This window comes from Poecilia latipinna, unplaced genomic scaffold, assembly GCF_001443285.1.
Source record: "Poecilia latipinna isolate Pla-1442-1.1 unplaced genomic scaffold, P_latipinna-1.0 Scaffold87, whole genome shotgun sequence".
NCBI lineage: Eukaryota > Metazoa > Chordata > Actinopteri > Cyprinodontiformes > Poeciliidae > Poecilia > Poecilia latipinna.
The window spans coordinates 45,461-59,528 of NW_015112703.1; the positions used below are offsets into that span (position 1 = coordinate 45,461).

The 14,068-nt window shown below is 43.5% G+C and overlaps 2 protein-coding genes across 3 annotated transcripts in view; one reads left to right on the forward strand and one right to left on the reverse strand.

Moving 5' to 3' along the window:
* inppl1a (inositol polyphosphate phosphatase-like 1a) overlaps positions 1–9,600 on the forward strand; it is a 34,721-nt gene extending 25,121 nt beyond the window's left edge. The window contains exons 15-27 of one of the 2 annotated variants that reach the window (XM_015022578.1): positions 729–867; positions 956–1,055; positions 1,783–1,871; positions 1,979–2,060; positions 2,149–2,238; positions 2,808–2,921; positions 3,238–3,414; positions 3,497–3,652; positions 3,814–3,889; positions 4,712–4,798; positions 4,914–5,643; positions 6,298–6,431; positions 7,685–9,600. In XM_015022578.1, coding sequence (XP_014878064.1) covers positions 729–867; positions 956–1,055; positions 1,783–1,871; positions 1,979–2,060; positions 2,149–2,238; positions 2,808–2,921; positions 3,238–3,414; positions 3,497–3,652; positions 3,814–3,889; positions 4,712–4,798; positions 4,914–5,643; positions 6,298–6,431; positions 7,685–7,787 — 2,077 coding nt within the window. In that variant the 3' untranslated portion in view covers positions 7,788–9,600. Of the gene's footprint in view, positions 1–728; positions 868–955; positions 1,056–1,782; positions 1,872–1,978; positions 2,061–2,148; positions 2,239–2,807; positions 2,922–3,237; positions 3,415–3,496; positions 3,653–3,813; positions 3,899–4,711; positions 4,799–4,913; positions 5,644–6,297; positions 6,432–7,684 lie in introns of both variants that reach the window. The other variant, XM_015022570.1, reaches the window with a different exon arrangement.
* On the reverse strand, positions 9,335–13,970 carry phox2a (paired like homeobox 2A). The gene is made up of 3 exons (XM_015022588.1): positions 12,649–13,970; positions 11,720–11,907; positions 9,335–11,355 (listed from the first exon to the last, which is right to left on the reverse strand). The coding sequence occupies exons 1-3, from the start codon at positions 12,869–12,871 to the stop codon at positions 10,861–10,863; spliced, it is 906 nt and encodes a 301-aa protein (XP_014878074.1). The 5' UTR covers positions 12,872–13,970; the 3' UTR covers positions 9,335–10,860.
* Positions 13,971–14,068: the final 98 nt, after the last annotated feature.

Here is a 14,068-nt window from a genome sequence, read left to right on the forward strand (position 1 = left end):
GAGGCCCCGCCTTGCTACAGGGGGCTAATTTTCGCCCTTTATTTTTTTTTTTTTTTTTTTTTTTTTTTTGGTCATCCAGAACTCTATTTGAATAAAACATACTATTAGATCTGTACAATCGATGTTACTGAATATTAAAGAAAGACTTTGTCATAAATGATTGGGAATCATTTATGACAAATTTGATATTTTATTTTGATTCTATAAGTTAACAATTGTTGGCTAAATCTGTTTGGCTCCTTTAAAGATAATAATTAAGATATTTTAAGCTCATTAGCTGCTACTATTCATTCTGTCCAGTCAGTATCCTGATTTCCACAGTAATAAAAACACAATCAACCTCAGGCAGGATAATCCGTCCTATCATTATCATCACCATTACTGACACCTAGTGGACGTAAGTGGAATAGTTGTTCTGTTGGCTCTTCATCAGATAACTAATGGAAACAGTGAAGCAACCACAGGGTTTCAGGTTAGTTGATGAGAATTTGGGTTGAAACATGGAGTCAGGCTGAATGTGATGCCTTTCCATATCTTTGTTTTAATACTATTATTAGTACTCGATAGTATGGTCTTCAGTCTAAGTCATCAAATTACTCCTTATATTAACTTAAAAATTATTTATTTTAAGTTAATAATTTAATTTGTGTAAAAGCCCTTTTTTCTCTCTTATTTTTCTGCTTTATCTCTTCTCAATGGTCATCCAACAACTGTTTGACCTTTTCCAGGAGGAACCAGAACTATCTGGACATCCTGCGGCTGCTGTCTTTAGGAGACAAACAGCTGAGCTCCTTTGACATCTCGCTGCGCTTTACACATTTGTTTTGGCTTGGCGACCTCAACTACAGACTGGATATGGACATTCAGGTGAGTTAAAACAAACTCCACTCGATCGATGGCGCGAAACATCGTTTCTGATCCATTTCTGTCCCCGTTGTTTGTGCGTTTCTTGCAGGAAATTTTAAATTACATTAACAGGAAGGAATTTGAACCTCTGCTCAAAGTGGACCAGCTCAACCTGGAGAGAGAGAAGAATAAAGTGTTTTTGCGCTTTGGTTAGTGTCACTCATCAGGCTTTGCACTGTTTCCAGGAGCTGAAATCTCACCGTAGTCAAAATGTTTCTGTCCTTAACAGAATTTCAGTGGCCTCGTAAATCAGCCTAAGCTATGACTCACATTTACCAAAAGCACCTGCCCATCCTTTTAAATAGTTCACTAAAACCACAGGTTTCCTTTTCAGTTAGAGCAAGCGAGAGAGAAACCAGAGGAAAAAGAGGGATAGGCTGTAAATACACTTGTTTTGAAGGTTAGCTGTTTTTAAAAGTATCCTCCGCCCAGAAATTTCAATCTTTTTGTTTAAAAGGTTTGAAAAAAATACTATTAAAAGTTAGAATATCTGATTACTTGTTGTAGCCTTTTGTAAAAAAAAAAAAAAAAAAAACAACTAAGGAATTATGTCTAATTATATTAAAAGGCTTTGTTTATTTATGAATCCTTTTTGGGCTTTTAAAATGCAGGAACTAAATGTTCTGCGTATTCCCGGTTCACACACACCACGTACAAATCATGCACCACGTAAGCACCTTTTTAGTCAGGAACTGGATGCAAGCTTTTTGCGCTAAAGTGAGATAGCAGCTTTAAAAACAACTGAATTTTCAGACTTTTAGGGATGTACAGTCAGAATAATACCAGTAGATCTACTAAAATGAAAAGCATCTGTTTTTTAATTTTTTTTTTTTTTTACGTTTACAGAAAAATAATCCTTTTTCATTTTGTGTGCAGCCGAGGAAGAGATCTCGTTCCCCCCCACCTACCGTTACGAGCGAGGCTCCAGGGACACGTACGTGTGGCAGAAGCAGAAAGCTACGGGGGTGAGTTCAGGATTTAAAACATCACAGCCTCCCTCTGACCTGCACCGATCTACGTTTCCTCTTTCTGAGAGTCCGAAGGAGAAGTCAGCTTCTGTGTTGTTCTGTAGATGAGGACCAACGTGCCGTCGTGGTGCGACCGGATCCTCTGGAAGTCCTATCCAGAAACGCACATTGTTTGCAACTCCTATGGTGAGACAGATAGAAGATGGTAAAATGGGTTCTGGGCTTGAAAATGCTTTTGGGTGCATTTTGAATGCTAACTGTGGCCGTTTTCCAGGCTGTACGGACGATATTGTGACCAGTGACCATTCCCCGGTGTTTGGTACATTTGAGGTTGGAGTGACATCTCAGTTTGTCTCCAAGAAAGGTAAATGCTTAAAATCACATCCGTCAGCAGAGCCAAGGGCTTAATATTTTGCAGTACCTCGCAAAAGTATTTATACTTTTGGACTTTGACTGGGTCATTCTAGAGTGAGGTTAGGACTTTTGGTGAACTGCAAACAGGATTTAGATGCACGACTCATCAGATTTTTACAGTTTCTCTCACCCGAGTTGCTTAACACTTAATAATCATGTGACTCCGTTAAAGGAGTTGGTTGCTCCCAGTTTCATTTGGGGGGATCAAAGGGATGGAAACTGAATGCAAAGGCACGCCACACTTTTCAGATTGAAATTTGGAGCACATGCTAAAAACCAGGGAAGTTTTGCACTTCCTTGTTGTGGTTTATCATGTGATTCCAATAAAACACCTTAAAGTTTCTCATAACATGACAAAATGTTACGTTTAAGGACCATACATGTGCTTGCTAATTTCATGTCTGCCGTGGTTTCCCTACAGCCACCGCCTCTGCTCTCGTGGTTTTAATCTCACTCTTTCCACCCTTTCTCACCTCTTCTGCCCCCTTCTCTCGTCTCCATTTCTGTCTTCCTCTGTAGGTCTGCCAAAGTCTTCGGAGCAGGCCTACATCGAGTTTGAGAGCATTGAGGCCATTGTGAAGACGGCAAGCCGGACTAAGTTCTTCATAGAGTTTTACTCCACCTGCCTGGAAGGTGAGTCAGAGGTTTCCGGATCCGCTCAGCGATTCTAAATTCCACGCTGGACTGCAGCTCAGAAGCTTTTTTTTTGCCCAAAAAAAAAAAAAAACTTATGAAAACTCACCATTGTTCTTTTTGCACCCCTATCCTGCCCTCCCTCTTTCCCCTCCCTAAATTCAGACAGTCAGTATTCCTCTCAGCCAGCATCCGTTTATTAGCTGCATGCTCACCGTTGTCACATGTAAATGAATCGTCTCACTCCTCTTTCTCCCTCCCCACCTCGTTCCCCTCGTCCGCCCGCGCTCTGCTCCACGTTCCTCTGCATTTTTAGAGTTCAAGAAGAGCTACGAGAACGACAGCCAGAGCAGCGACAATGTGAACTTCCTGCGTGTGGGCTGGTCCAACAAGCAGCTCACCACGCTCAAACCGCTCCTGTCGGAAATCGAGTACCTGCAGGACCAACACCTGCTGCTGACCGTCAAATCGGTGGACGGATACGAGTCCTACGGTAGGAGCAGGACTCTGCGATGTCAAATGAGGAGGGGAGTGTGTCGCAGCCCTAATGACCGTCTGTGTGCGTTTGTTGGTAGGAGAGTGTGTGTTGGCCCTTAAGTCGATGATTGGCAGCACAGCCCAGCAGTTCCACACCTACTTGTCCCACCGAGGAGAAGAAACGGGAAACATCCGGGGGTCCATGAGGGTCAGGGTCCCAGCTGAACGGATGGGCACCAGGGAGCGACTGTATGGTAATGGAACAGTGTTTGGATCAGAGGCAGATGTAGGCAGGGAGATCAAATATAAGCCAATAAAAATCTCTAATATTTCACCTTTTTGAGCTCTAAAAGTTCATTTAGATTTACCAAAGACTTTGCTGTTTGTCAGGTTTAATTGGACCCTTTCGTTACAGAGTGGATCAGCGTGGACCAAGACGAGACAAGTGGACCCAAAGGGAAATCCACCATGATGTCCAGAGTGGGACACGAGTACGTGAAGTCAGTACAACCCAACCCGCCGTTTCCTCCCGCGCAGCGTCACTGCTTACCGATACCGAAACTAACACGGGCTAGCTCATAAAACCCACACAGACGTCTCTCTGATCCGGGAACGACCCGAGCAGAGAGTTTTCTATGCGAGGAAACCGACAGGAATTGTTGAGCTCAGTGACCAGGCTGCCGGTTATTAGCAATAGCAACCTGGAAACAACGTGTCCGTCCTGTTTTGAAGCATTTTGACAGGAAAGGAACAGCGTCACAAATAGAGACTGAACTGTGAAATGTTTACCACTCTGCAAATAAACCGTTTAGTCCTACAGATTTCATTGGGTTTACAGATGCCGTCAAAGTTGAGATGCATGATGGACTTAATGCCTCATGCATGCAAGGGTTGTGGACCCTTCAACAGTTGTGAAATAACCTGTACTCCTATCACCTGCTTTTTAATGTTAGTAGTTGGACATTCTTGTAATTTTTAAAGTAGATCTTTTAGTTGATAATTGCAGTTTTACACAACATGCCATCCTGCAAGAATGAAGACAGTTTCTGTGCTGAGGAGTTTCAAACTGATTATCAGCCAATCAGAGTTGAGGATTTATGACGAGAGAGGAAACAAATCCAGGGAGTCAACAGCTCAATGACTGAAGTTTAAACATTTGACTATATGTTTTTTTTAACATTGTTATTTAATCATTTTTTGGTTTAAAAAATGATGTGTAGAATATATTTTGATTTCTGAATGGCTTGGTCAGCAGCCTGAGGCCCCTTTTTTGGATCTGCATGCTAAATTGTTTTGACTGGTTTGTGGTGCAGACAGTCCGTGGTTCGTAAACAGCTGGGAGAGCTGGGGAAGGTCAACGAGGAGGGAGAAAAAAACTGCAAGGAGGAAAACGCTGCAAGGTACGAACTCATGAGAGACGCTCGTATTCATAACACAAAACCTAACCGAGCAGCAGATGAACCGTAAGGAGAGATTAAAATGTTGGATGTTTTTGATTCTGTCTGTGTTGTAAAGGTCCAAACAGGACACGCCAGACGGCGAGTCGTCGATCGGCAAAAACAGCTTCAACAACCCGGCCTACTACATCCTGGAGGGCGTTCCCCACCCGTCGGCTGCTGAGCTCCTCTCCTCTCCTACCTCTCCGACCGCCCCGCCCGTTAAAGCCCCGCCTCCCTCGGCCGGGGCTCGAACCAAACCTCCTCCTGCAGCCTCCGGACCCGCTCACTCCCGCAGAACTGTTGTGGCGGGTCACCCGGCCCGCGGAGTCAGTGAGGAGAGCTCCTCGGAGGACGACGGCGGCGGCGCCACCCTGGCCGGCGCTCAAGGCGGAGGCATCGGAGGAACAGTCGGGAGCACCCTGAATCGCCCGCCTCCCGACTTCCCCCCTCCTCCTCTCCCTAAGGGAGCCCTAGAGACGGCGGCGGCGGAGGCCCAGCTCGGCAAGCCTCGCTCGCTCTACCCGGACTTGGCCGAGGTCAGGATCCCGCCAGCCGGTCCCGCAGGGCCTCTGGTCATGGGGGACGGTTTCAGGCGAGGGGCGGCCGGGGCGTTGGACGATCAGTCATGCTCTGTGCTGCAGATGGCAAAGACTCTGAGCGAGAGCGAGTTTCCTGGACAACCGCCCCGCGCTCCCTCGGCGCCACCCCCGGTTCGAGCGCCAACCATTGGCATCCTAGATGCCTGCCGCACCTTCCCGCCCAGGAACCCCATCCCAGAGAGCATAGCAGAGGACATGCCAGAGGAGGTGAGACTAGTGTTTTCCAGCCTCTAACAGATTTGCCTCCAGGTTCTCGATGTATTTAGCTCCACCCATCTTCTCATCGACTTGCCTGTCTCTGGCAAAGACAGGCATCCCCACAGCATGATGCTTCCACCACCCAGATCAGCTTCTTCTACATGTTTTGCTGTGTGCAGTCGTCTTTCAGCAATGGTTCTGTTTAGTTGGTTCATCACATAAAGCCCAACGAGATACGTGGATGTTTGTGGTTGTAACTTTCAGTACTTTTCAAGGAATTGTTAACTGGAGGTGGGCATTTGTCGTATCGTTTATCATTTTTCGTGATAAATTTGTCATCATAAATTCACTAACGTTTAAAAATAAAACTGCCCCAATTGTCAGGATTGTTAGTTTTACTATTTTCCCCAATGCTTCTTCAATAATAGCATTAACAAATATGAATGTATTTGATAATATGATTAAATGCTGTGTGCAGTTTAATGATGTAAATCTTGCTTCTTGATGTGACTGGTGTCCTAGAGATGCGCATTTCAAATAAGAATGTTTTTCAAAAGCAGTGTTTGTGTGTCACTAATTCACATCCAGCCTTAAAAAAGAAGCAAGAAATAGTTGTTGTTGTCGTCGGATGTGATTCGCTGATGCTGCATTTCTCCTGTCCAGGCACTGTGGGGCAGCAGCAGCTCATCTTTGTCTGTGGGAGAGTCGTCGGTGGGGGAGTGGCTGCAGAGACTGGGCCTGGAGAGATACGAGCAGGGGCTCCTGCACAACGGCTGGGACGATCTGGAGTTCCTCAGGTAGCCATCATCACAAACACACACCGCCTGGGTTTGTGTTGATGCTGTGGCGGACTGGAGCGAAAGACCCCGGGCAGCAAGTGACCACTTAGTTTGCAGGGAAAGCCCCTTAAAGACAAGCTCCACGTATTTTATCTTTTAATCTTCACATATTTTTTTACTGGTCACAATTATAACAAAAATACATTACACGTTCATGTCATAACTGCGAATGAATGATTTGAAAAGCGGAAAGCTATAAATGTCATATTAATGTTTGGCTTTTAATGATACATTTTGTGTATTTTAGGGGTGATTTAACCAAACGATGTGCAACTTTAGTCTAAGATTTTCCAAGCATGTGCAGTAATTTTGATGCTCAATGTTCAAACATACACGTGCACCTCTACTGATATTTGGATAAATGTCTTTCAGCAGGTTTGCACTGGGACCTCAACTGGTTTGTAGACATCAGCAAACTTCTGGTTGAACATTTAGCTATTCTGATTACCAGAAGCAGTTGTGTTTATTTTAATCTCTGTTTTTAATCTTTAACATTCTGACTCAAACCCAGTGATGAATCGAAGCTGGTTGGGATGTTTATGCTCAAGGCTTTTATGAACTGGAAGCTGCTGAACCAACTGGCTCAAAATCCAAACCGTCGATGTGTTATGATCAAACGATACAAATGTTTATCTGTTTGGGGGTGAAAAAAAAATGCTAGATGAATGTTTGGAGAGGTAAAGATAAAGCTTTCAGACCTGCGTTACTTGTTAAGCATGGCGGTGGATTCATAATGCTCTGGGATTTTCACTTGCTCTGTCGCAAAACGTGTGGAAACAGGAAATGAAGCACCGCCTCCAAATTATTCAGCTTCTCATCTGAAACTTGGACACAGTCGTTTGTTCCAGAAGGACAACGATCAGAACTGGTTTTCAATTGGCTAAAGCAAAGTTTTAACTTTATTGGAAATTTATTGAACAAGGGGTCTGTTTGAGAAAACTAATTTAATTTAGTTCTACTGATTCTGTCAAATATCCAGCCGGAACCTCATTGACGGTTATGAAAACATGTTTCCCTTTTACTTGTTTCATCCTAATTTTATTCACCTTGTTTTTTGTTTGTTTGTTTTTTTTTTTTTATATATCTTATATGGATTAACCAAACACCACTACATATTGAAAATTGTGCACTCAGTCCTATGTTTTTGTGTGTAAGTGCCCCCAAAAAGGAGCAGCTTAAGATTTTCCACTCGTCATTTTCTCTGTTTCCAGTGACATCACTGAGGAGGACCTGGAGGAGGCCGGGGTGCTGGATCCCGCTCACAAGCAGATCCTGCTGGAGAGCCTCAGACAGCAGCAGCAGCAGCAGAAATGAGCTGCTGCAGACTGGACTTTGACCCGTCCAAACCGGCGTGGGGCCACACCGGCTCCCAAGAGGGCGGCTCTCAGCCGAACCGACCCGATCCGAGCTGGAACCTGCTAACTGATGCCAGTCAGTGCCTTCTGAGAGAAAATTGCACTCCATTTGTACTTTCGATAACATTTGCTGACCCAACGTCCTCTTTCATTTGTACTGTATGAGTGTTGTTGTTGTTATAGACATGGCCTTATTTAATCATTTCAGTCCTCGGAGCATCACTACCGAAACCCTTGCTGGAAATGCAATGTTTTTTTTTTTTTTACAGAGTTACAAAGGTAAAACTGATGCGTGGGGAGGTGCAATCTGTGTTGTGACATCAGATCTGGCCTGCAGCTGCAAGATATTTAAAGCACATTTCTTTTTCTTTTTTTGTTTTGTTTGAGAACTGGATTCTTTATGAGGATTCGTTCAAATTGGGCACATTTGAGAATTTCAAAGCCTAATTTTTGGAAATCACAGTTGGATGAGCGTTTGAAGGTTCTGTGACGTGGACGAACGGCGTGCAGCGGCAGAAAGGAAGCTAGCTAGGTGAATTTTGATCGATCTGAGCTAACTTTTTCACATCAGATCATGTATATTGTAATGATGTCTGGGCTGCAGTTTATTTGGTTTGTGGCCAGTAGTGAGTGTCGTTGCATGTATTTATATGTTTATTTTTTATTATAAAGGGAATTTTCAGCTAACCAAATTGATCCATTTAAAGCTGGAACTGTGTATTTTCACCTTGATGCAGCATTTTTGTCATACCGTTCTTGCACGACTGACGCCGTCATTTTGACAATACTGGAAAGAAGTTCCTTATGGCGTAAATGTTTTATTTACCCACAGGCGCTGATATGCAAGTTCTGAACAATCCCTGTAAAAGTGAGCAAGGCTATGCATTTCAAGTCATGAGTGCTGCACCGAGCTCTCATGAGACTGAATATTACATCTTTTATTTAAGCCTCAATTTTCTGAGCCTGCATTTGTGTCATTAGTGTTAGATTTTTATTTGTTTAATTTCATGTTTGAAATGCCACAGCGTTCAGGGAGTTGGTTAACACAGCCGAGTGTAATTACAGGAACAGATTTAATAAACCATCACCCTGCTGATTGTGTCGTCCTACGGTTAAGAGCTGGTTATATGGTTTCATTCTCACAATCTCAGATGTCTCTGTATTTTAGGGCCACATTTTGTTCTCGTGGGAATTGTTCCCCTCGAACACATTGCACATACTTGTGCTCCCTAGTTTGCCCAGCAGGTGGTGCTGTTTCTCGCTGAAACGGCCTCTATAGACGCTAATCCTTGAAATAAGTTTTTACACGTTAGCCAGCGGTTTTCCTTTGACCTCTTTAGTTTTAAGTAACGCGCTACACTATTTTTTATAGAATCACACTATGCTATTTATTAACAGCTTAGAGTGAAAGAATGTTTGAAGGAAAACTTTAAACGAGTCCTCTGATGTAGAAAGCAGTCATTTGTCTGTAAGAAAAGTTTCCCAGTTCGTTGTGTTCTTCGCCGCCCACATATTTCAAACAGCCAAACCACAAAGCAAAAATGTCATTTAAATGTGTCTAATCCTTTCAGTGTTCTCAGAGATGTGTTTCATGTTTGTGTTTGTGTGTGTGTGTGCGCGCGCGTGTGTGAAATGGAAACTTACCCGTGTTATTTTTTTCCTCGTACACTCCAGTTATATGTAGCCTTGTGTTTTGGTCGTATTAAGTTAATGTAAATTGTTCATCCCTGTTTTTTTTTTGTTGTTTTTTTCAATAAAACTCTAATAGTTTTCCTTTTTGTCACAGGGTTACTGTTTTTTTTTTTTGTTTTCTCGTCTGTTTTACAGTACGTGTTTTCAATTTCAGGAGATTCGGTCTAATACAATGTTGTAACACCTTATTTTGTCACAAACAAGAAACCAGATCATGAGATATGTCAGGTAGTGCCTTCATAATGTAGATTTATTAGAATATTCAGAGTAGTGCTGTAACTTCTCATTCGACAGAGCTTCACATGTTCCTGTGAGACAGATGCTCTGCAGTGAAAAAAAAAGGTGGGACAACTATCTAATATTTATATTACTATCTACAGAATTTACAGCCACTCAAAGATGTGTGAAAAATATTAATAAATACATGTTTGTTTGTTTTTTTTTTTTCATTCTGAGGAATGCATGAAAAAGCCCAAAACTGAGGCATTAAGGGACAAAACGGGACATTTAATGAGGCTTTAGAACAAGTAATTCCGGTTTGGTCTGAAAAGTTGATTGAAGCAGGTGGAGGGAAGGAGAAGCAACCTCTTCAGTCTTAAGTAAGGGACCGATTGCATTGCTTTACCATCAGCAGAACAGATCAATTATGCAGTCAGACCCATAAATTTGCACGCTTAAACTACAAGTTTGACTCAAAAACCTGCCCCCTTTTGAGATTCACCAAAGTGGCAACTGTTTTCTGAGACGTCCGGACTCGATGCGCCGCACATGGACGGGGGAATGAGCTGATCTGGGGAGGCGTCTGGTCTGAACCCACCAGCTCTAATTGGATTTTGAGGCACCCCCGCTCCGCTTGGCAAAGAGAGATTTGGGGCCATTTAAAAAAAAAAAAAAAAAGTCTGTGTATCTAGTTGTGCTTGAGGGTAAAGGTTTGCTTTGTTTCCTCAGCAAAGATGGGTGATGTTTGGATTTCTGCTTTTAGGTCGTACCTGACCTCCATACTTCATCAGAGCTGCTGCAGAGTGTGGGAATGTGAGTATGCAACAAAAACAGAGAAGATGCAAGGAGGCGTTCAGGAGACCGCTTGAATGCCTGCAGAGTTCAATGTCATTAAATAGAGAAAGTCTTGGGAATCTGTCCACACCCAGGTTGATTCTGTACAGCTTCATAACACGCCTTGACTACCAGACTTGGTATTCTCTGGCCTCCGACTAGAACTTGGTGGGCATCTTTTGTTTCTCCACTAAAAAGAAAAAAAAAAAGTTTGAAGCTCTTATCTGTTCCTGATTGGTCCTCGTCTTCTCCCCCTATTTTTTTTTCTTTTCTTTTTTTTTTTTTCCTCAGAACAGATTCGTCTTGATGGCAGGATTGGGTTTTCTGTGGAAGGACGACAGGACTCCAGCGAAAGGCCCGGTCATACTGTCCGCCGGCTGCCAGGCCTTCAGAATCTCCTGAGTCTGAGCAGCCGGCTGGGCCACAGCCGGGTTGGACGGCCCCAGGCTGGACCAGCTGGGGGGCTTCAGACCCTGGAGGACCGGGGAGCTGGAGGCGTTGGTGTAGCCGCTGTTGGTGGGGGCCGGGCTGGGGCTCAGGCTGGCGGGGCTCCCCAGGTTCCCGTTGGCCGAGCCGGGCAGGGAAGCGGTGCTGTCGGGTGTGGGGCTGCAGGTGGACTCCTTGGACTCGTCGTCATCTGACGAAGATCTTGTTTCTCCACCTTTCTTCCCCCCAGAGCTGCTGCTGCTGTTGCTGCCCGTGTTGCCACCAGAGCTGTTGGCCTTGGCATTGGCTGCCCGCTCCTGCTTGCGGAACTTGGCACGCCTGTTCTGGAACCACACCTGTAGACACAGACACACACACACACACACACACACACACACACACACACAGGAACCTTTAGGAGGGACCGAAGGAAGCAAGTGGACATGCAATAGCAGCCACCAAGTGAGGAGGAGGAGAGGCCAACCCTCCATCCGCACGCATTTATGCATAAAAAAATATTTATTAATATGAAACCAAGAAGATAAAGTTTTAGTGAGGTGCACAACTTTTGTTTAATTATCATAAAACTCCTCAATTTTAGTAATAATGTTTGCGTCTCACCTCCAATAATCATTAGAGGCCCCAATAACCCAACTATTTAAGGAACTTTCTGGAGGTGCACCATGCAGAAGAACACATAGAAAAGCCTGTTTCCCGCACCTGGACCCGGGCCTCGGTCAGATCTATTTTCAGCGCCAGCTCCTCTCGGGTGTAGATGTCCGGGTAGTGCGTCTCGGCGAAGACTCGCTCCAGCTCCTTTAGCTGGGAGCTGGTGAAGGTGGTCCGGATGCGCCGCTGCTTCCTCTTCTCGTTCAGTCCAGAAGGGTCCGAGAAGAACTTGTAGGGGACTGAAAGGGAGTAAGAATTGGTTCGTTTTTTTTTTGTTTTTTTTTAATAAAGCAAACACAATTTGCGTATGATCGGAATTTCAATGCGCGAGGGAAGACGGTGCGTAAAAAGGCAGGGTCGCTCTGAATCCGGATATTTTTAATTAATAAAAATTTAATTAAATATTCAAAAATATATATATTTTTTCTATATTGAAAAATAATTTTCCTTTTTATTCGGGAAAATACTTACATTACTGCATATGTTTATCAACTTGTTTTTTTTAATTCAGCAAATGTCCATTGAGATTTGAGAATTAACATACCGATTTATAAATATTTAAGAGGTTATAGTATTTAATGTAAAAATGCAACTGATATTCATTCAGATACAGTGCAAAATGCTGTAATTTTAGTTTATGCCTAATGCCTAAATTAGGCATATTATTAACAATATAATTGTTGTTATTAACAATAATAATAATAAACAGTCCAAAACAGATGAAATAATATTCGTATTGCCTCGTTGTTCTTGCAAATCTCGTGCTGAGAACGGAATAATTGGTTATATTCAATTAAAATACAGTTATCATTTGTGTTATAGTTGAGGAAGTCCAGTTCTTGAGTTCTTAAAAATAGCATTTATTTTTTGATTTTTTGACATTGTTCAAATCAAGTGAATATTTAAAATAGTTGCAGCTTTCTAACTTGTCCCTCTTGACTAATAAGGCTTCAGAGCAGAGCAAAGCAGCCGTTTCCTACCGGAGGAGTACGGTGTGGGCTGGTGCTCCCGCAGGGCTCCCAGCGTGCAGCTGGCCGTGCTCAGCGGCGTGCAGCCCGGGTTGGAGAACGGCCCGCTCCGGATCGGGTTATACTGGAAGGAGCTGGCCTGGCTGCAGGAGCTGAAGTCCGCGTAGGCCGACGCTTCCATGGCCGCCATGCAGGAGTCGTAGGAGTTCAGGTAGGAGTAATCCATCTTATACATGGAGGAGAGCCGGTGCAGACACCGGTCCGCGGCTTTCACGCAGCTGCTGCTCGTTTCTCGGCGGTAACGGCGTGTCGGACTTGGGCTTTTCTATCCAGAATCTCCGAACTTTCCCTCCCTCAAACTCTTTTAGTTTGTATATCTCTGTGTGGAAGGGTTCCCTTAGGTAATCCAGATGTTTTCTTTGCTCTGTCTCTCTCTCTCTCTCCCTCTCTCTCCTCCTTCACTTCCTCTGTCTGTGCGTGTCTTCAGCTCTCGTCTCCTCTCCGCGCTGCGCTCCGTTTGACGGCGCGCTGCGGCTCGCGCGGTGCTTATAATAAACTCGGTAGGGCGCGAGACAATAGCGAAGCGGTGGTCTTGTTTCCATGACAATGCCACCAGTGAGTGAGCGTGGAAACGGACTGCCCCTCCACCTCCTCTTCCCCATCCCACCAAAGATCACTGCACCGCCCACGCGGTCCACGGCGTTAGTTAAACCACCGTTCTACAAAAAACTGATTTCCCCCCCACCCCCCGATCAAATCGCTTACAAAGCCCCTGCTTCCTTTATCGGACGTATCTAGCTCATTCTGCTGGAGTTAACTTTTCCAGCTCAGCCCAGATGTGACGAGAATTAACCATCATTCTCACGTTCCCATTAAATCGCGTTAATTTAGCGTGTAATAAATAACCAGTTCATTTCAGTTTATCCGTGTAGCATAATCTCAGTTCATTTTATAAAGACAAACAGGTTCGACTCATTTCTGGGAAATATATATTAAATCAACTCAATGTCATCTAACCATACGGTAAGATTTAAATTCAGTTAGATGTATCCCAATTCGATCCAAGTTATAATGGAATTTAGTCAAATTCAATTCAGTTCATTTACAATTTGTAGTAAATCCTATAGCTGGAAGCCTAAGGACTGTTGCATCGAGACACTGATATATGAATATCTCCATGAGAATTTCATAAAAAAAAAATTAAAATTATGTTGCTAAAATGATCTTAGGAATTTAAAAAAGGTTGTTTTTTCTTGACGTTTTAGACATCATAAACTATTCTTGAGGCCTTTTCTCCCATTTGTTGTCCATCGGGAGAAACTTAGCATAAATATAAATATATATATATATATATATATATATATATATATATATATATATATATATATTTTTTTTTTTTTTTTATTTTTCTCTCAATATCTCTCCATATACT

What these genes read in the sequence shown, in the direction of transcription:
- phox2a (XM_015022588.1), bottom strand. Translation starts at nt 12,871, where the DNA reads ATGTATAAGATGGATTACTCCTACCTGAACTCCTACGACTCCTGCATG. An exon ending in GCCCACACCGTACTCCTCCG is followed by an intron (nt 11,908 to 12,648) that starts GTAGGAAACGGC and finishes ACTCCCTTTCAG; the next exon opens with TCCCCTACAAGTTCTTCTCG. An exon ending in TGACCGAGGCCCGGGTCCAG is followed by an intron (nt 11,356 to 11,719) that starts GTGCGGGAAACA and finishes CTGTGTCTACAG; the next exon opens with GTGTGGTTCCAGAACAGGCG.